At 35.1% G+C, this 20,521-nt stretch overlaps 1 protein-coding gene across 2 annotated transcripts; it reads right to left on the reverse strand.

The window, feature by feature from the left end:
• Nucleotides 1-12,877: 12,877 nt before the first annotated feature.
• On the reverse strand, nucleotides 12,878-15,071 carry LOC144361156 (salivary C-type lectin 2-like). Of its 2 annotated transcripts, none has more exons than XM_085502356.1 (6): nucleotides 15,007-15,071; nucleotides 14,794-14,809; nucleotides 14,552-14,614; nucleotides 13,694-14,060; nucleotides 13,445-13,524; nucleotides 12,878-13,038 (listed from the first exon to the last, which is right to left on the reverse strand). In XM_085502356.1, the coding sequence occupies exons 1-6, from the start codon at nucleotides 15,067-15,069 to the stop codon at nucleotides 13,016-13,018; spliced, it is 612 nt and encodes a 203-aa protein (XP_085358482.1). In that variant the 5' UTR covers nucleotides 15,070-15,071; the 3' UTR covers nucleotides 12,878-13,015. The 2 variants fall into 2 exon arrangements, with proteins under 2 accessions (XP_085358482.1, XP_085358481.1); XM_085502355.1 differs by having other exon boundaries at nucleotides 14,327-14,614.
• Nucleotides 15,072-20,521: the final 5,450 nt, after the last annotated feature.

The raw sequence follows: 20,521 nt of genomic DNA on the forward strand, positions 1-20,521 counted from the left end.
CTTTTAATGATATGAAGATTCAAATAAATACGTTGTAGTCATTCGTGTTTACGAATTTTAGAAGCATCTATCTGGTCAAAAACATAGAAAGGCCGACAAATCCTGAAACGTATGCAATAATAAATGTTCGAGTACAGCGTAATGCTGGTTTATTTTTACCCATGGCAGAAATCGAACAATTTGAAATTTGAACAAACCTTGGCAGTCGGTCTGTCTTTGATAGCCGAGATTTGAAATGTTATTATTAGTTGTAACGTATTTTAGTACAAAACATTAAAATACTGTATTTGTTTTTTTCCGTAAAAGCCGTGTTTTTTCGTGTAATTTATGTAAATGTGTCGATGTCACGGTCTTTTGTTCACGTTGGAAAGCAAAAAAAGAAATCTGCGATTTAGCCAGAGATTGCGTCTCAAAATCGCACAACGTTTATAATCACGAACATTACTACATAACGGTCTTATTTTGAAATAAATAACCTTAGCAATCGATTGTTTATATTCGCATAGTATTATATGAACACAAATTGTGTTGCCACGTCATTACAATTATTGAAATATTGTGTTTCTAGAATAAAAAATACTACAGTCAGTCTTTAAATCCGAATCAATGGCTCGTGCCGTACATACAGTCTCGCTTGTCAGACTTTGAATTTGCAATGCTCGATGATACTGGATCCGCTAGGGCGCCACTCGCGGTGAAGCTGCGTGACATCGTGCTCTTGTATTACCATTCCAGCTATATACCCAATATTTGTATTAACCAATTGCCCAATATATATATATATATATAATGTCGTCCAAAAATCTACATTCTCTTTAGATAACTGGATCGTTATTTGATGCAGGGAATCTCTTCCAAAATAACTGATTCTTGTTTTCACCAGCTGCTTGACATTCACGTACAGCCTCTTTAACGACCAGCATTTTATCTATATATTCTGTCCATTTTATGTGCATGATTAATTGGTATTATTGACACAACATCTAGTAAACATCAAGGAAAATAAATCGCTCTACGTTAAGATGTATCTATATGTACGACTGACGAGAAGCTCAAAATAATATTTACAATAAAATTTTACATCAAAATTAAACAAACTAATATATATGAATATATATATGAATATATATCCTACATTCCATGGAGTGTGGCATGACAGTTTACACGCTGATTTATTTCGGGCTATTTTTTCTAATTATCACTGAATCGGGATTGAACGGAGGCGTGAATCTGCATAAATAGTGCGATGTATAATTAACACACAATCTTAAGTGGTCAAACTTAACCAGACTGTATTGCAGATTCCACGTCTAAACAAAATCTCACGGATTTCTCACAAATTTACACATGATTTACAATCGACAGGATAACGCAAGTAAATATCCGGCGACAATATCCATAAAAAACAATACTCTGTGATCCCAAACCGTTTATCGTCGGGATACGCTGTATATTATAGGACGGATTCGGTGTACTGTATCAATTATTAATTAATGGTATTCAGATTGTAATCCTGCAAACAATTTCGTTTATAATATATATCCCTGTAATACCACTTGTTAGCCTGCATTATGCTTTCATCTCAAATACAGTGGTGTACAATGTTCCCATGATGGCATCCTCCGAAATATTACATTTCAATATACAAGTATATTCATATGCTTACGAGATTCTGTCAGGCAAAACATGTTGCATGAAATTCTCGTGTATTTTAATCTGTCCAATTTAACTTCCGGTTTATTTTGTGACGATAACGAAATGTCTCACTTTTTTGTAAAACCAAACTGGAAAAATAAAAATAAAACTTTGCGATAAATATTTGTTTATGTTGCGACGCATTATGATTAGCATGATTAGTAGTATAGTTTACACATTGTCACCTATTACGTTATCGTCACCTTTATCATTTATAGTATTGTTTCCGTGACTTTTGTTATACTCTACATTTTCGGGCGTGTCGTCAACTTTCATCGTTTGACTATTGTTATCATTATCACCATTTTCATTAATGTCGTTTGCTTCATCAGTTTTATCAAGACTAGCAATAGTAGACTGATCAACAGGTATTCAGGGTCGGGCGGGTTTTACTATTTGGAAGAGAATGATCGCGAACTGGGTCATTTGAAGTTTGCTGTTGACTTACTGGGCAGTTTCTCATATGTCCCTTTTTTGACACCTGTGACAAACAATATCATCAGTTGACAAGTAGATACGATATTGCCGCTCTTCATGAGTGACATTAATGACACCGTCTAGTTCATTATTGTCGCACAGCATATAAACTTGACGGCGAAATGATTTGACGTGTTTCAGCTCGGGTTGTTTGCACCCGAGTGGAATTAAGCGCAAATTGCTAAAAACGCGGCCATACTTTGACAGTTCAGTTTGAATAATGTGATTTAGTATATATGGGGGTACACCTGAGAGAATTATTTTAGTGGCAGGTTTAACAAGGGGTTGCACATGGGTAAAGCAGTCTCCCACTGACAGGCCAGCTGTACAAAAAGTTTCCACAGCGTTCACAGAGTCAAGAAAAACAATAACACTTCCGCTCACTCGGGAAGCGGCAATAATATTCACAGGTTTGAGAATATCAGAAATACTTTTAACATATGCATCAATTGATTCACATTTCAGACCATGCTTACATGTTAGCCCAGCAAAATGGTTAACACGTGTACTCGCCGTGGAGGCCGCCATCTTGGAAAGGCCCTCGACGAGCAAACTAAAAGTGAAAAACAAAATCAACTAAAATACGGTAGATTTTTACCGAGAAAACAAAATGTAAAAACGGCAGTAACTAAGAAGTATTTACAAAACGTATTGGAATAAAATTAGTCACTTACTAAGTATTTGAAGCAGAGAAAACGTGTTTTTGCACAGCTCTAACAACGCGTGCCAGTCATGCGTAGTTAGTTAATTGGTTGGTTAGAATAGCTGCTTTTCACCCTTGACACGCAAATCGCCGCAAACCAACCGATCTGACACATACCGCGCGTGGAACTATGGGAAAAGTGGTCGGAACTATTTCCACACTGTGCCAACACAGATGGCGCTATTCGGTTGGTTTGCGGCGATCTGCTTGTCAATACAATTGAGAAACATTAGACCTTTAACCTCGCAATTTACATACATTTTAATGTTAATAAGATAAGACATGCTGATGAGTGTTGTGCGGTATTTTAATTGATCAATTCATTAAAGATTCAATCTTGCTAAAAATAAGGAGAGAATGTGTTCAAAACAAGAAAAAAATACTTGTATATAGTTCCACGGAAGAAACGCTGACTAAAATGGTGGATGATTGATATTTAGCCTTCAGAGGCTAGTTATGCGTCATAAGACACAGGTCTGTGCTGAATAGCGCCACCTGTGTTGACACAATGGCTTTTCACAAACAATTGTCATAGTCAAATGATATAGTATATTTGATTGCAGATAAAAAATAAACAAACTAATAAACACACGTGAAATTATACATGGTTTTATTACAAACCTGCACCATCATGAAATCCCTATTTAACACAGACCAAAGACAGAATTGCCAGAGAGGGCGGCAAAACTAGAATTACTTCCAATGTCATGGTATTTCACTAAATCTATGATGATATACTGATGAAGTTTACACTTGATAACATTCTCTTGTAATTTATTTTGGTGTTTTCTATAAAATAATTTATCATGTGAGTGTACACATGGCGAAAGCCAGGTTACAGCGGTATAAACACGAGACGTGTGTCCCTTGCAATGGTTATTTCGCAGTAACACTCTCTCTTAATATTTTATTTTATTGAACAAAACACCAGAAAATAAGCAAGAGACTATACGCAAGTCTAATTGATTTACTGTTTAATGTAATTTTCACTGATTCATTTCATGATATGAATAAATTAGGTAATTATGAAACAGTAAATGCTACTGATACAGGGAACATTTATAAAATTATTACCGTCACGAGGAAATAATTTGACATCATCATTATAACAACTCTTCATCTGTACTGTATCTCAAATCATATGTTACTAAGTGCCCGCGTAATTATAAAATCTACTAAACAAAATGTTAATCTTTGGAGTATAGAAATGGAATAACATCTCAAGCCCATATGTGTTTGATTAGGAGGTGACATAACTATAACTGACATACTCGAATTTACCTTTAATAAAAGGCCTTGTTTACTTTAGTTATTACAACAGGTATATCGTATGATGCGCTTATACTGCCCAACGCCGTTGCTTTACATTCGCGTTTGTACAGTAAGGCAGAGTGTCGGAATTTATTGTCATTTTAACGTCAACTATTCTATTGATACACATATAGATTTATATGGATAATTTTAGGTAATCAAGATGCGGACGCTACCAGTTTTATTGAGAATATCGATTGGGGCAGCATGTAGTTTTATTGTATGCAGGGCTGTGGTGAGTATGTCATATTATCGAGCATAGATTAGATTTCAGAATATCTTTCTTAAACGTCTGTTACCCAAAAAAAACAAACATTGTGATAATATACATTGTTATCGCACATTTTTTATACTACATGTTATTGCAAACCGATGTTAATGGAATTGGAAATTAGATCTGTGTCATAAACAACGACATTTAACATTTCAATTACCCTCTCTCTCTGACCCGTGTATTTGTATATTGTTTAATTACTTTCATACTTATACAGTGCTCAAAAAATGTTCATTTCCAGGACACATTCACCCGCCCCGACGGTACCAACTCTGTACAATGTCTAACGAACCCCTGTGAAGTCACTCAGTGCGAGCGATATCCATACACACGATGCGAGGTTGATTATTGTGGGGATGTAAGGCAACATTCATCGACGATGATGGTAGCGTATTGGACTGCTCTGGTAATAACTATTATACGCTGACAGGCTTTAACAGCTACATTATAATTCATTATATATATACTATCCAGATACAAATTATGCTAGTCAGAAAATAAATAAACAAACAAACATACAACTAGTTTCAGATGATAATATATTTGATATGATATTTTTTCTCAAATATAACGCTCAGCCATATTAGTATGTTTGTAGAAATATATACCCGATAATCATGACCGATTTCTTATGTTCACCTATTAATTCATTTTCAGAACAAAATGATGATCCATGTGCGACAATAAGATGTGGATTTTATGCACAGTGCAAAAGGGGTAGATTCGTTTTGAATAATCAGAAGTATTCGGCATATTGCATATTATACGCACGCCCAAAATTACAGTACTTCCATGTGCGTGTTCTCGTTAAATAATATATAAACCAAACGTTGTTCTTTTACATATTTCAGCGACATACGCGACAGATGCCATTCCCCAGGACACGTTCATTTGCCTAGATGGTACTAAGTCTGTACAATGTCCGACAAACCCCTGCGAAGTCACTCAGTGCGAGCGATATCCATACGCACGATGTGAAGTTGATTACTGTGCGGAATGTAAGGCAAAAGTTACCAATGATGATGGTAGCGTACTGGATTGTGCCGGTAAATTTAAGTTTGCATATAAGCTGTATGTCAGGCAGGCTGTAGCATTTGCATCATGATTTGGTATCTATAGTAACTGAAACAAAACGAGGTGGCCAGGAACTAAATAAATAAACAAACTTTCTAGATACACAAGTAAGACAATGGGATATGATAGTTTCATCTATAAAAATAAATAATCTGGAGCGGATAGACATTTTTCTGAAGCATAGCGCTTAGCCACTGCATGCTTTTGGGAATAAATCCCCGATAATTTTTTATAGTATTTCAGGCAGTGTGGCTAGACTTAAATTTAGTGACTGATTGCCTTAGATTAACTAATTTAATTCATTTTCAGGACAAAATCCCGATTCATGTGCGTCGATGAGATGCGGAATTTATGCGCAGTGCAAATGGGGTAGATGCGTCTGTCCATTCGTGTGTTATAAAGGGTATATACCAGTGTGTGGCTCTGACGGTAATACTTATTGAAACGAATGCTCAATGCGTGTAACCGCCTGCAAAAACCGACAAAATATATATGTACATCATATGAAAAAGTGTCAGCATGGTATGCATATATATATATATTTACAGTTTCCCTTTGATTAATGAGAAGTATCCGACATATAATACAGAAGTGCACAGCCACATTTCCATCTGCATAATATTGTTCTTGAAGTATATCCTCAAAATTTATATTTCATGCCGTACTGTTATACGGCGCATCAAAACTGTACGAGTATAAGATGTAACGTGTATGTTCTACGTATGATATAATTATTTTGTATTTCACAGATAAGAATCGATGTACAGGTTTGTCACATTCAGGTCACTGTAGAGCAATGCTACTACGATGGTATTTCGACCAATCAACGGGAACGTGTGAACCTTTTATCTACTCGGGGTGTGGAGGAAATAGAAACAGGTTCTGGAGCAAGTGGAAATGCAAACAAAAATGCTTGGACTGATTTGCAGTATTGTAATATCTCTGCCGCGGGGTTTTTCATCTTCTTGGCTGTGAATGTTCACTTGCAGAAACTATTGATTGCCCTTTATATAGCAATATATTTATTCACGAGTAGTTTTACGAGTGAATTTTGACAATGCCATCGGATATTTGATTATTGAGTTCATGCAATATAAACCTTGGATGTATTAATGTGTAATAAATTGATACTATATGAAAAATAATAAATTACTTTTTTTGAAGATCAAACATATTTTTTTTAAATTAGCTTTGACACTTAGTTGCAATTGCAATTGTTTTTCAAAACAAAAATTATAACAGTATATATAGTTAGCAAATTTATAAAGTCGAAAAAAATAAATCATTAGTTATCTTCCCTTGGAGATAATCTTTCAATACAACGAAGTTTGTATATGGAATTCAAAGGAAAATTTCGCTTGATTTAAGTATACTTAACTGTTGCAATACGATTAACCAGCATAGCCATTCAAACATCAGTGGTATCCTAATCGTCATTTTTTGGGGACGTGATATGATATACATGACAACGTGTATCCATTTTATCAACGTGCATTCCCCTCATTGAGTAAGTAATTTGTAATATATGATTATTATCATATGATTAAAAAATGTGTACAATAAACACGAATTGCGTGTCGAGACATATATCAAACTTACAGTTGGTATTCGCAGTTATTAATGTAGTGAACGATTAATCAAAAGATATGACGTGTTCAGTACTTAGTGTGATTGGCTGTATGATTGAAGGCCACGCCTTAGAGTCTTAATACTTCTTTGTAATTGGTTAAGGTTTTGAAAGTGAATAAAGTTGTTTTTAGTTGGTCTTGGCGAGTACACCAGGACAGACGCAGTCCTGGAGAGTCTTGACGCAGTCTTGGGCGAGTCTTGGGTCAGCCTTGCGATAGTCTTGGGGACTTTTCCCCAGGGCGCTGTGTCTTATAGAGTGCTCGACTGACCGACTAAGACGAGAGTTGAAACGTATTTCGTTGTGTGCATCTTATTTGACTGTAAAGTTTAAGTGACGTTCCCGATCCCGAGTTAGACCACGCCAATTACACAAAATATGTCCATGAAATGTTGTATAAACATGACCATGAAATGTTGTGTAAACAAATGAATATAAAAACAAGCTCTGTTCGCATTTTTAACGCGTGATAATAATTAGTGACAATATTAAATAGTTCAGACAACACATTAACATGTTTGCCTACGTCATCCTGGGATTGTATATTTATAACTTGCTTTTTTCACAGTACGTAAACAATGAAATTGTTTTAACATCAACCGACTTCAACAAAACGAAACGAAAATACACTTATTTCAACACAATCCGTAGTTATCAGGCTGTATATAAACCTAGAGTTGTCATACAACCTTCATGCGTACAGTCACAGTGACAAAATGTTCCTAACTTTGTGACGTCAAACTATATTATATGAGACCAAATCGTGCAACAGTGCCGTTTTAATCGCCGTAATACGAAGATTTCGAACTTGATAACTAAAAATACTCGGTTGGTACAACTATAATAACATATCGCTGAAAAGGATACAATGTCTGCCGATTACCAAAACCTAACGCGCCTAGATGCCACGCGTAACTAACTAAAATTATCATTCAATTCATACGCGTGGTTCACAATTTACAGAAGTTTGCTCATAAAATATCACTTCATAGAGCTGTTTGGTACTCGTGACGTCATGGAATGTTTTATTCACTTATCTTCGGTTTGTGAATAGCACTGACGCGCAATTTATAACCAACTTCCTCAGAAACTAGGAGTACGACTCTACATTCCACGGTGCCGTGATTTGTTTTCTTGTCCTCCTATTAATCATGGCAGTTCCGTGTGGTAAAGTGCATAATGCACATTCTAATGCCCTGTTTGGTGATTTGACAATATATATTGTTTGTAATTATAGTAAATATGAATGTTTAGGATTGGTTCATCAGATATCAGCAAAAGTGCGTTTTCGTCTGAAGTCGCATTTACGGACTCCACTTCATCATTGAATCTGAAGTTTTTCAAGACTCCACAGTTCACTAAACATATTTTTCCCATTCTATATTTCTTGTTTACTTTCTTCACTAAGCGTATGTTAAACGTTTTGACATTTACTGATTCGTACTGCTCGGCTAGGGGAGATGTTCATAAATGACACTGGAGCCGCGAAACTACGGCTGGTAGGTAAGCGACTCGTTTTATCACTCGGACATTTCAGTAGCCCAGGTGATTCAATTTATGCAAATCATAGCAACGTAGTCGTCGTTTCCACATGGAAACGCATGTCAAATAGTAGGTCTACAAACAAACTTCAGTGACACGCATCATAAACTCATCAAATGCAAATAATGTATCTACTTCTATTATAGATAATGAGGCCAATTATAGATGCCGACCTTATATTCCAGACAGCAGAGCAGTATAAGAGTATAACTTATACACATAACACTGGATCAGTTGGCACATTTTCCTCCTAAAAAATGAAGAGTTGTAATTATATTTAAAGGTTATAAACAGCAAGTGCGAATAAAATATATCTGTAAACCTTTTGTCTAGTCATTATTGACTTAGAAAAAAATACCTAAATTAAATGCGAAATACAGCGAAGATTGGAAAGTCTGGTCCATGCGAGAATGATTTGGGAATTCTTGGAAACTGACACATTTATTTTGCTTGGCTACCATGGTAATATATTTATGCGTCAACCATACATGTGCACTTTCTCATAAATGATTAGACAGATCTTATTATCACAGGCTGTACTTTCAATCAAGCGGAGAAATTGATTGGCAATTAAATAACCGCTGACTTGGAGCAAATATTATAGCATGATTATAAATAAATAATATCATAAGTGACAACTGTTCACAACCTAGATACTAATTATATAACGATTTGCAGTAATATTGATAAGTTTGTTAAGTTTCTGTGTGAACACGAGCATTGGACATTATCTTGATACTCTAACACAAGTTTCATCCGAGTATTAGACACAAGATAATACAAATCAATGTCTTATATGAAAACGTAATAACTAAGAAATATTTACCAGAGTTGACAGCAATCTTGGTCATGATCTTCATCCGCGCACCAGAGATTGACCTTGTTGTTGGGATTGTTTGGGGACCATACCATATCTTGCGTTTTCATAGCTTCCCCGGTGGTCCACGTAAAGGTACCTTCTATGTCCCGATCGTTGCAACCAATCCAATAACCGTGTTTAGGTGGATGACTGTACACTGTCGATGACATCAAAAACGTCCGCAGTGTATTGCGTACTTCTTGCTTCTCTAAACAGCCAGCGACGAATCAAACCCATCAATACTATACTGATCTCTGCAGTAGTCATCAGCTGATTTCCACATCATGATTGGGCTGAGAAATACCTTGAACAAATCGTCTCCAATACAAAGTTCGTCCGAAAAAAAAAAAGAATATCAAAAGTAGTTCAGAGTAGCACAATAGCAATTCCCATTAATAAATTTCACAACCGCAGCTGCAACAAGATATGTATGTTGAGTAAAGATTTTAACTAGTGGTGAACTTAAATTCTCATTTCAATGTGAATACTTAATTATTGCCTAATTGTTTAACAATATCAACACTTTAATATAAAAATATTTTGACAATTTTCAAACGGCATACAACTTCCCAGTACATTTATCTACAGTACAACAACATGCTTCATGATGTGATAGGTTATCACACTATCCATGAAGATATACATAAAGATACGCATTTATGTAAGTTACACCCTAGCCGATAAACGCCGAGACCACTTGGACGATTTTTATCAATGAAAATGGATACTAGCTACCCTGCCAATATGTGTACAGAAACATACAGTCGTCATTTTAATCGAATCTCTGTACTAAAATTAGTTCACTGTGTAGCTAAAAATATACGCAATATAATGGGGTCTTATTACGATTCATATCCAAACATCGGATTTCGTAATCTAGCGTAGTTTCATTGCCACTGATGTACACACACGAAATACAATTTTGAAAAGTTTCTCTACATGCCGTCAAATTAGAAGTCGTACCTTCAGCAGAATCATTATATGTCACATTCTGGACAGAACATGGACAAAACACGCGTACTTCGTAGTTCTGACATAAATTAATGGTTGTCATCATGGAAACATATCAAACCAAACGATAAATGACACTGTAGAGTTTGTAATGTCTGGTCCCACGGAGTGTACGGCTCTACCGCGGCACGACACTCCATCTCAGAGGGCGAGTCACAAATTTGATAATTTAGACGAAGATCTTCTATCAATTCAAATTCACCTACTGCTTCAAAGTCAACCAGACCGCCATTCTCGTCGTCCATCCATTCGGTCCATACATCACAGGCTGGTGGAACAAAAAATGCGTTAACTATCGTCAAAACAAATACATATGAAACACTGATACACACGCACCAGATATTATAAAGCGCCACAGTCACTGTATAGTGTAGGATTTTCGTGTTGGAGTTGTCAAAGCGTTGTTCACGGCTCATGGTGTTCATCTCGAACGCGGCGCATTGCGACAACTGTAACACTTCAACATCGATGCTACTGATTTATTACGGTTCAAATATCAACAAACATTTAATTCAAAGCCAAACGCCACTAACAGATCGAAATCCGAAGACTGGTGAACGTTGCACCTGGACAACGTCCGTTAACTAGTGTTAACGTGCGATTAGTTACACTGCAACGGTTGTTGTTTCTGCGTGGCCACTATGAGCGTGTGTTTTATTTGTGAAAGGAACATCGATGGTCTGATAATGACCAGTGCTGATAAATCAATCGTGATGAAAATATGAGAGAAAATTTGCACTCGCAATTTAAGAATAACCTTGCTTTAAATGGGTCTGATTTACTCGTGGTGCAACACTTGTAAACTAAACAACTTTGCGATTATAATGAATGATACTGCATACTGTTGCTGTAAATAGCAAAACAATTATGACTATATAATATATATTGAATAAATAAATAAAGATGATAAAAAAAAATAATAAGTACTACACCTTCTTCTGCCGCATTTGTCTGAAGTAATAGAAATAAAAAAGAATATGTTTATGCATTGACATTATCGGTTATGCAATATATTAGCAAATCGAAAATACATCTTAATTAATATTATAAGTTATATACTCGCAGTAATCGAAGAGAATAAATGTATTTTGTGACATCTTACCTTTTGCAAAGATGTGAAAGAGAAAATGCACAGGAGCAGTACTAACAGTAGCATGTTTCAGGATATGAAAGACTCCGTGAGTCAACGTACGACGATTTTATGGACAACGCCTGACCCGATATGCCATTTCATATGTGATTACAGGCAATTAATATTCTAATTTATTTTGTGAAGTGGAGTCGCGTGTTTTGCAGTGTACTTGAACATTAACAGTTCTCGAGTTCTCGATTCATTTGTTAACTCTCCCCGATGTTGCTATGCCAATATAACTGAACACAAACTAAGTCATAAATACAAACCAATTCTAGCATTTCCTGTTGTGTTTATGATTGAATGTTTAATCGCCCATTATCGAAAGATAGCATCATTGTATATATGCGTTTATATGGTTACTTCGCACCAGTGTGTATCGATCTAATTTCTTTTTCATGTTATATTAAATTGTTAAGTATAAAAGTAACGTTGAGTACGGAGCAATGCGATATGTGTCTGCTTACTTGCTTATTATTTGCTGAAGTCTCGAGTTAGAATCCCGTTTTGCTTGATTAATATGCGCTTAATGTGTTTGTAGTGTTTGTATATGAAGTGTATAAGTTATTATTTACGATCAAGCCTTCGAAGAAACAGTCATGTTCTTAGCAAGCGTAGTTTTTCCCCCAGAAATGGAAGATGTCCATGAAAACAAGACAGTGTAGAAAGCATGATACTTACATGTACGCTATCATTAGGGAGTGTATTAACTGTTCCTGTTATCTGCACGTAATATCTCAATGGCCGCGTGATAAATAATTAGAATTCAGGGCACGATTGATCCGATGAAAGATTCACATCGACGCGACAAATTGCAAAGAAACAGCCAACAAATTTGGATAATCGCAGCAAAATAGATATTCCATCTCACACCCCCACACACACATGAAATCGAACAAATGATACACATATGCCAATGCACACACGTATTCAAATAAGTGATAAAAATATTCCCCGGGAATGAGACTAACCGAGGTAACAAGCAATACTTTAAATGCTGCATTTTCTGCCAAAATAATCTATAATGTCTTTGTTAATATTAAATGATACTGACACGGTTTCAAATTAGCTACAAACTCTATTCAATGTTCATTATCAATTATTTTTTGGTGACACTAATTGGGATTTGCGTTCAAAGTGTTAAACAGTAGATATTAAACAAAAATACTTCATTTGATTGATTGGTGAATGATGAATTTAATTGAGAATGTGTCGGTAATTTACATATCATTTATATTGTAAATGATTACTTATCATTGTGTATAATTGTCACGTCTTATAAACCACATATACCATTGTGACATCGTCTTCTATGGACGTGCGCAATATCCAGCTGGAGATAAAATGTAAATTTTATAATCAGAGTATTTCGAGTAATAGTAATAAATGTACTCTGTAGTAGTACCACGTATTTTGTCTTTTGTCTCCCATATCACTGAATATGTTGCATGCTTCTTAACGTAATTACATGTTATGCATCTTTGGGCCGACGAAACGCAACAGGTAACGATATTAATACATCAGTGATGCAACACAAAGTCTGGATAATGTAAAATGCCACGTTTACGTTTATATTTTACAATAAATAATATTTCACATACAATATCAAAGAACACTAATTAAAAACGCTCCAAAATACCCTGAGTACAGTTATCCGTATTGACTCTTCAATAGAGAAAATAATTGTTTCTAAGTGTTCATTTCGTTTTCGATATTCAATTATATTATAGTGAACTTACGAACTTCACAGATGAAAGCCTTGTTGTCTGTACAGCAGGAATCATCCATTTTGAAGGAAGGATCGTTTTTTGGTCTTTCCCTATAAAAAACATTATGACAATTGACGGATCAATACGAAGAAGCTCACAGAGTACACCCATTTATTTGTAATTGCAGGACGGGAGAGATTACCTGAAGAATGACTTTTCAGAAAATGTTTGAAAAAAAGGAAGTTTGCAAGCATAATATACTAATTGGAATCAACGCACCACAGTTGACAACAATCCTGGTCCCCATCTTTTGCATCGCAATTACCGGTATATTTGTTGTTTGGATAGGAATACCAGGCACTGTCTGGCACATTAACCTTCTCTCCATTCAACCATACGAATATGCCTTCGTTTTCCTCGTCGTGACACCCAATCCAGTAGCCTTTCCCTTTTGGGTCGGAGAAACCTGGAACATTCTTTATGAACCTTCTCACAGAGTTTCGTACCTCATTAGATTCTAAATTAGCTAAACCGGCAACGAAGCCTTTTGGAGCGAAGAGGTTCTTGCATTGTATGTCTGCATCGTACCACGTCAGGGAGCCTTGCCAAACCATTTTATATAAATTATCACCAACACATAGTTCGTCTAGTATAAATATAAATAAAATCATAAATATTTGCAACAAATTATAACTGCCCTACTAAATCTAATGGTTATCATTTTGAACGCAGTTTTACAGTCGATTCGTGGCTAAAGTATACTCTGAATTGTGAATCTAATGAATCATGTTATCATAAAACAATCGACAATAGATAAAATCAAGCAAGTCGTTATTAGTTAGTTTGAAACTTCCCGGTATTTCATGCTACTACAAAGTGTTAAACAAAATACAAAACGGAAGCCATTCTTACCGTTTTCCAATGGCAACGGGCAACACAATCGAATCTTGTAGTTCATACAAGGGGAAACATTGTCTTCATGAAAGCATATCAATCCATCAGGTAAATCGCAGTGTATGGTCTGTCCAGTTTCGTACGATAGTGTATACGGTTCAAGCACTGTACGGCACTCAATACTGCTAGGGGTTTCGCAGAAATCATAGAGGCTACGAAGATCAGGGAGGTATTCAAATTCACCAAGTTGAGGGTCAACAAGACCACCATTTTCGTCATCCATCCACTGCGTCCAATTCCCACACTCTGTATTTTGAAATCAATGTTACTTTATGAAGTATTATTTTAAAACATGGCGCGAAAAGATAAAAACGAAATAGAATTGTCGGTTAATATCAGAAATATTATTTTTCAACTTACGTATAGCCGAATATACAATAAATAAATAACTATAATTAAAATAAACACAGTAAGTCGTGTCTTACCTGTTTGCGTATTAACCTAAAGGAAATAAATAGTAATATATAAAAATTATATAACAAGCAATTTCTGTATATTTTAAATGCAATTATATAATACTGTAAATACAAATTACAGATCACTATATTATATAATAAAACATATATTTTGTATAGGTATTGTATCAATGTAAAGATAAATTATAGATCGCAAAATTATTGTCAGACAAATTTACTTACGCTAAATGCCCATGACAAGACTAAAAACAAATGTACGAACCACCTGAATTGTTGCCCATCCATACTGTCGGTAAACTATCAAAATTATAGTAAGTTGCTGTATTTATATTTATTCATGGATATCGAGTTCTGCCAGGCAATGTTAACTACAAATTACCCATTCTGTTGACATCAAAGGAAGTCATCATGGCCGCGTATATTAAAACGGATTCATTTGCCAGCACACTTTGTAGTTATTACTCATACAAATATTTCGATACAATATACAATCAGGAGTTTTATTTCAATTTAAACAACTATAGTATACATTTGGTGATTGAAAGTGTGTGTTATGCAATTTACAACAAAAACGCCGAATTAAACGAAACCGCCATTATTATTATATCATTAGGGGTTTTCTCATAAAACAGGTTCCACGCAATATGTAATATTATTATTTTAAGTTTCGAATCCAATTTCGACTTTATTTCAGTTCATAGACAGTTTCATTATGTTGGGATAAATGCTTTTCAAGGAGTATTCTAAATTATCACATGAACGAGCCAAGTTATTTCTCCTTGAACAGAAACTACGGCTGTATACGTAGCCTGGTCGTTCTATGTCATACCCGTCAAAACAGACGAAAATCACAGATGAATAAAACAGAATGTTTTTTTTTATACGGCAATATATATCAAGTTTGTAATACTATGTCACCATACGAAACGTACAGCATTTATTTACCATACGAAATGTACAGCATTTATTTACTCAGACTGGTTTGAAAAATGCACGTAACGCCAATGAAAACAAACTAAAAAATCATTGAAGAAATCGACAACTTGGCTTGTTCATGAGATAATAATAATAGACGTGTATTCTAATCAGCTGAGGAAAATGCTAGTGATGTAAAAGAAGAATTACTGCTTGTCGTCGACTCGTAGTGACACGGTTCTACGTCAATCGTACTATTAGATTATTTCTTCTCTAAAACATGAATACTTTAGTTAGTAATTACAAGAACACGTTCAGCTACAACAATAGTGTGTAATCGATCAATTTTCACCAGAATTCACTTTGATTCACTTGAATTTCCGAAACGAAATATAAGTGAATAATATACGGTTATTATGAGTCTAATCCTCCAATTATGTTGAACTTTGTCAGACTGTGGCGATTTAATTCTGCAAATGAGTCAGTGACCAGTAACGCAGCTGTTCAAATTAAAATAAATATTTATAGTCATATTAGATATTTCAAAGATTGATTGGGTGACTGACAAGTCATGTTACAGACAATTGAACGATTTATTTCATAAACGTGAATTAGCTATAGCTGTATTTCAACAATGTGATGTATATGCTATGCATAAATTAAATTGCCAGAATATTGTTTATTTTTTACGTGGTGAAATTTAGTAGGAATCTAGATACATACTCCTAAACAGATGTACAGTTTAGTATAGAATAAGTGCAATTACAACAATAGAGAGGTTTAGCCAGCACGTATTCACGTCAGGAGTTGCAGTTGGCGATTAAAAAATCCGAAAAGAAAAGTATGATAAATTATCAAAATGTTACCAAAATTATGAAACCTTACATATGCTAAATTAGACCATCAGTATAAAATGAACACAATTTAGTCATATCTGTTGAATTCTACAATTTCTCATCACTCTACATTTGAACATTATATTTAATCTAATGTTGGTAAAGGTGAAATTTGTGAAGGTGACTGTCATTATGTGGTAAATTACGTCATTATGGATGATGTCATGATGTCATGTTTCATAATTACACAGCTACTTAGTCGGTTATTTCATCGTTATCTGAAACTGACGGATATATTGTCACAGTTGCTATATTGACAATTTTCACAAGCTTTTGTTGCAGCTACATTTCATTGTACCGCATTCTGTTGAACACTTACATCGGATTATCTCGAGCAGTGTAACTTGCGCAGAAATTGTGTCAAGTATGTCGCCATATACGTTCCAGTCCCACTCATTGGGATCCATGCTGTTGTCATGCCATATTCACTGCATTACTTGTGAATAGGTCTATCGAGATGGATGATTTGCGGCTTCCTCTCATGTTTGCATAATGACACTAGCGACACTATGGACACTACCTTGAGTCCCCTTAAACAAGCATAGCATTGCCTTGTGGCCAGTGGTTTCAATAGTACCTTGATTCGTCTATAGTGATCTTTGAACATGCAGACAAGACAGAATTGCCCTTGGTCAATTGTTAGAGGACATACTTTTGTCGAGCTTATAGATGTAGAGTCACTCAAAATCTTAATACACATTTGATTTCCCTTTGATTTTGGCAGAACGAAAACAACGATCCTTGCAGTCCTTTGCTCCATGATACAGTAATACTAGTAACAAGCATGTGTTTTTTTCCAATATAGGTTGTTGAATTGTTTGATAAAATTAATTGTAATGGCTCATCGATGATAATTTTGCTTTTCTGTTGTATGCGGTTTGCAATCAGGTAGATGGCAGTTCTGTTCATATCATTTGAGAGAAAATCATCACTTGTCTAACAAATTTGGTTGGAAATCTGACATCTGATATATTGACTTTATTTGTAACTTTTTCTGCGCTGATGTGTATTGTCCTTATCGCATCCGTCAGATATAGATTAAATGAGAAGGATGCATATGTATCAGCAATTGATCTGTATGGGGTTCTTTCTTTCTGTCACATTTATTTAACTGTATCTTTTACAATGAAAGGATTTTGAACATTTATATTTATATCCGTGATAATATTTCTTAAAGTTGTCTATCCAGAGAAACGTTCTTCAAGCCTGTTTGCAAGTTTTACTAACTTAGCCTGTCTGTTCCTTTTCATTTGTGAATCAGTTGCCTCATTTTTTTGTTCACTTGATATATACACCGTATTATTGAAGTTCTTCAAGGCAAAGTTGTAGTTCGAGGATATGGGAGGAGACATTATCAACAGCTCTTCAGTCATGCCAATTCCTCTAGTTATTTAAAACCAACTTTACTCTTCAAGGACCACATTAGAGTTCACTCAATGGCCAATCAGAGCCAAGACCAACTCATTACTGATTAGTGCAACTAATGAAATCTATGTAAACATTTCATGTACATTGCAGGACATTCTGCATCTAAAATACTTCTCAGGAGATAAATATATGCAGATTTAAGTAAATTAGCATTCCCAGCAGCAGCAAATATAGGTAAACACTCAGATATAGCTTGGACGATACATTTGCCAGAACTCTTTGTGATCAGTTTTGATGATTTATCGGGCAACTTCCAACATTCGTTGATAGCTGGGCCACACTTTGCCTGTTTTTGTACTATTGGATAATTAAAATTTTAGCGCTTCAATAAATTCTGATTTTAATAATGTGTCCAAGTCAATTAGAGTATATAGTCTTTCAATTTCTTGCCTGTTCCATATTCAATGACATTGATGCATCCTGTATATCTTATTTCTAAGGATTCCAGCTAAATAAAGTGCATTGTCCGAAGACATGCATGATATATAACGGGCTTATATGAGTTACTAGACTGATCTCAGCAGCATCTTTTAAAATATCTATATTAACCGAAGAATTTATTACGAGACAGCTACACAATCATTTTAATCACAGAGCCATGGGTTTAGATACAATTAAGACTAATTTTTCTGAGGTTTCGGAAAATGTAATCCCTTTTTCTTTAACTACTTTGTTCAATCACAGCATTTACCTCAGGTGTTTATCCGGACATGTGAAAGCTACCAATTTACAAATCATGGGATAGATCGAATGTTAAAATTCATTGACCCAATTCTGGCACACAATTGGCTAGCACAGATATGTTCATGATTCGTTCTGCGCATACTTAAATAATAACAACTCTATTAATGATGTACAGTTAGGTTTTCTAAAATCGTTTTCTTGCCAGGCTGCTCTGATTAAAGCCATATATTCAGGCAAATGTGTGGTGTGTGTTTTTCTCGATCTTTTCTTTTCTCGAGGTGTTTAATTATTTGATCATTGACTATATCATGTTATTACAAAAGCTTGAATGTTATCCATGCTCTAATGAATCAATCATACGGGTCTCATCGTATTTGAAAGAAAGATCATAGCGGGTAAATATCAAGAGTACACTTTCTTTCCCCAGGAGTTCAATCTATTTATGAATGATCTTAATCTGACTCCTGTCACCAGTTGAATATGTATGCGGATGATACGATTATTTCCATGTTTGGAAAATCTATTAATATTTCAATGTTATTAAATACTGATTAAACTGTAATACTAGTACTGATATTCTTTTTCCATGGGTTAACAAAATAAACCCAGTTTCATGTGAAGTCTCTTTTACAATTACAGAATTATCTAATGTTACCAGAGAAAAAGTCCTCGACAAGTACTAGAACAATATGTTTTTTTAAGTAATTCGAATTACAGATTGTTTCAATTAGTTTATGATATCAAGTGCATTTCTGTTTAAAAGTCGTATGTACTGACTTCACTTTCTAATTCTCCAAAACTTAATATCTTCACAGTGGGAGTATGTTGAATTATAATAGTTATCTTATTGTCACAGACCTCTCTAACTCTATGTATCTATGAAACAATACATAATGCGAAGTATGTATGAGAGGTGCATGTTGGGGATATTCAACTGTATAGACAAGACAAGAGCTTGTCTCAAATACATGTCTCATAACAGACATCTCTGGTAGAGTGTTCATCTTGTAAGTCTTTATTGTCACGGGGTGGGGAGCTTTTGGCGATGATATATATCACCACAACCGACACTGTACAAGAAAAGTAACAACAGTATGATATATACAGTTCATTGTAGTAATTATAGATAACCGTAGGAATTGTTTTGAAATGAAAAAAAACATTGTTGCTGTACTCCATAGTAGTTGTACTACTATAGGGTGGTGTATATATTGTATTTGTTTGGGGAAAATGTGTATTTGTGTTAATTTGGTAGTGAATTTGGTGATGCACATCCGTTGTGTCAGTGAAGTGCTAGTTAGAATCAAGGTGCCGGATATTCACCCAATAGTGTAAATCAAAGTAGTCTTCTCTGCTTTCCAAACACGTGGTATTAGGCTTAGGGGAAAAGCTTACATGTGTACTTGAAATTATCAGCTAAGACAAAAGACATTAGAAATGATAGCAGTGACTTCAATGACACCCGGAACAAAAATGACGCCTGGCTCGGACCCATGGCTGTAGACTGACGTGGTGGACGTATCAACTCTCAGCACAATAACGCTAAGATAAACAACTGAAAACTGAGAACAACCGATAATATGATTGCTCATAAGGATCGATACAAATCCGCTCTAAATAGGTAATTTTCCGTTCAACTGCGTGATCTCGCTTATTGCGTGTTCGAAACGAACCGAGCGTCTGCAGCAAAAATCGAAAAATTTAATTTTGAACCAGTTTTTTTTTTCCGTACCTCAAAGTCGAAAGGTCGATTTTTGACAGGGAAATGTTACATTTAGATTTCTTTACTTCATCGAAATTCACCATCATCAAAT

This window comes from Saccoglossus kowalevskii, chromosome 8 (assembly GCF_978046115.1).
Source record: "Saccoglossus kowalevskii chromosome 8, keSacKowa6.1, whole genome shotgun sequence".
In the NCBI taxonomy this organism is placed as follows: Eukaryota; Metazoa; Hemichordata; class Enteropneusta; family Harrimaniidae; genus Saccoglossus; species Saccoglossus kowalevskii.

Coding starts and splice junctions, on each gene's coding strand:
- LOC144361156 (XM_085502355.1), bottom strand. CDS start 15,069: ATGGATGGGCAACAATTCAGGTGGTTCGTACATTTGTTTTTAGTCTTG. Junction 13,525..13,693: donor CAGGATTGTTGTCAACTGTG/GTGCGTTGATTC, acceptor TGTTTTTTATAG/GGAAAGACCAAAAAACGATC. Junction 13,039..13,444: donor GGCTTTCATCTGTGAAGTTC/GTAAGTTCACTA, acceptor TTTTATCTCCAG/CTGGATATTGCGCACGTCCA.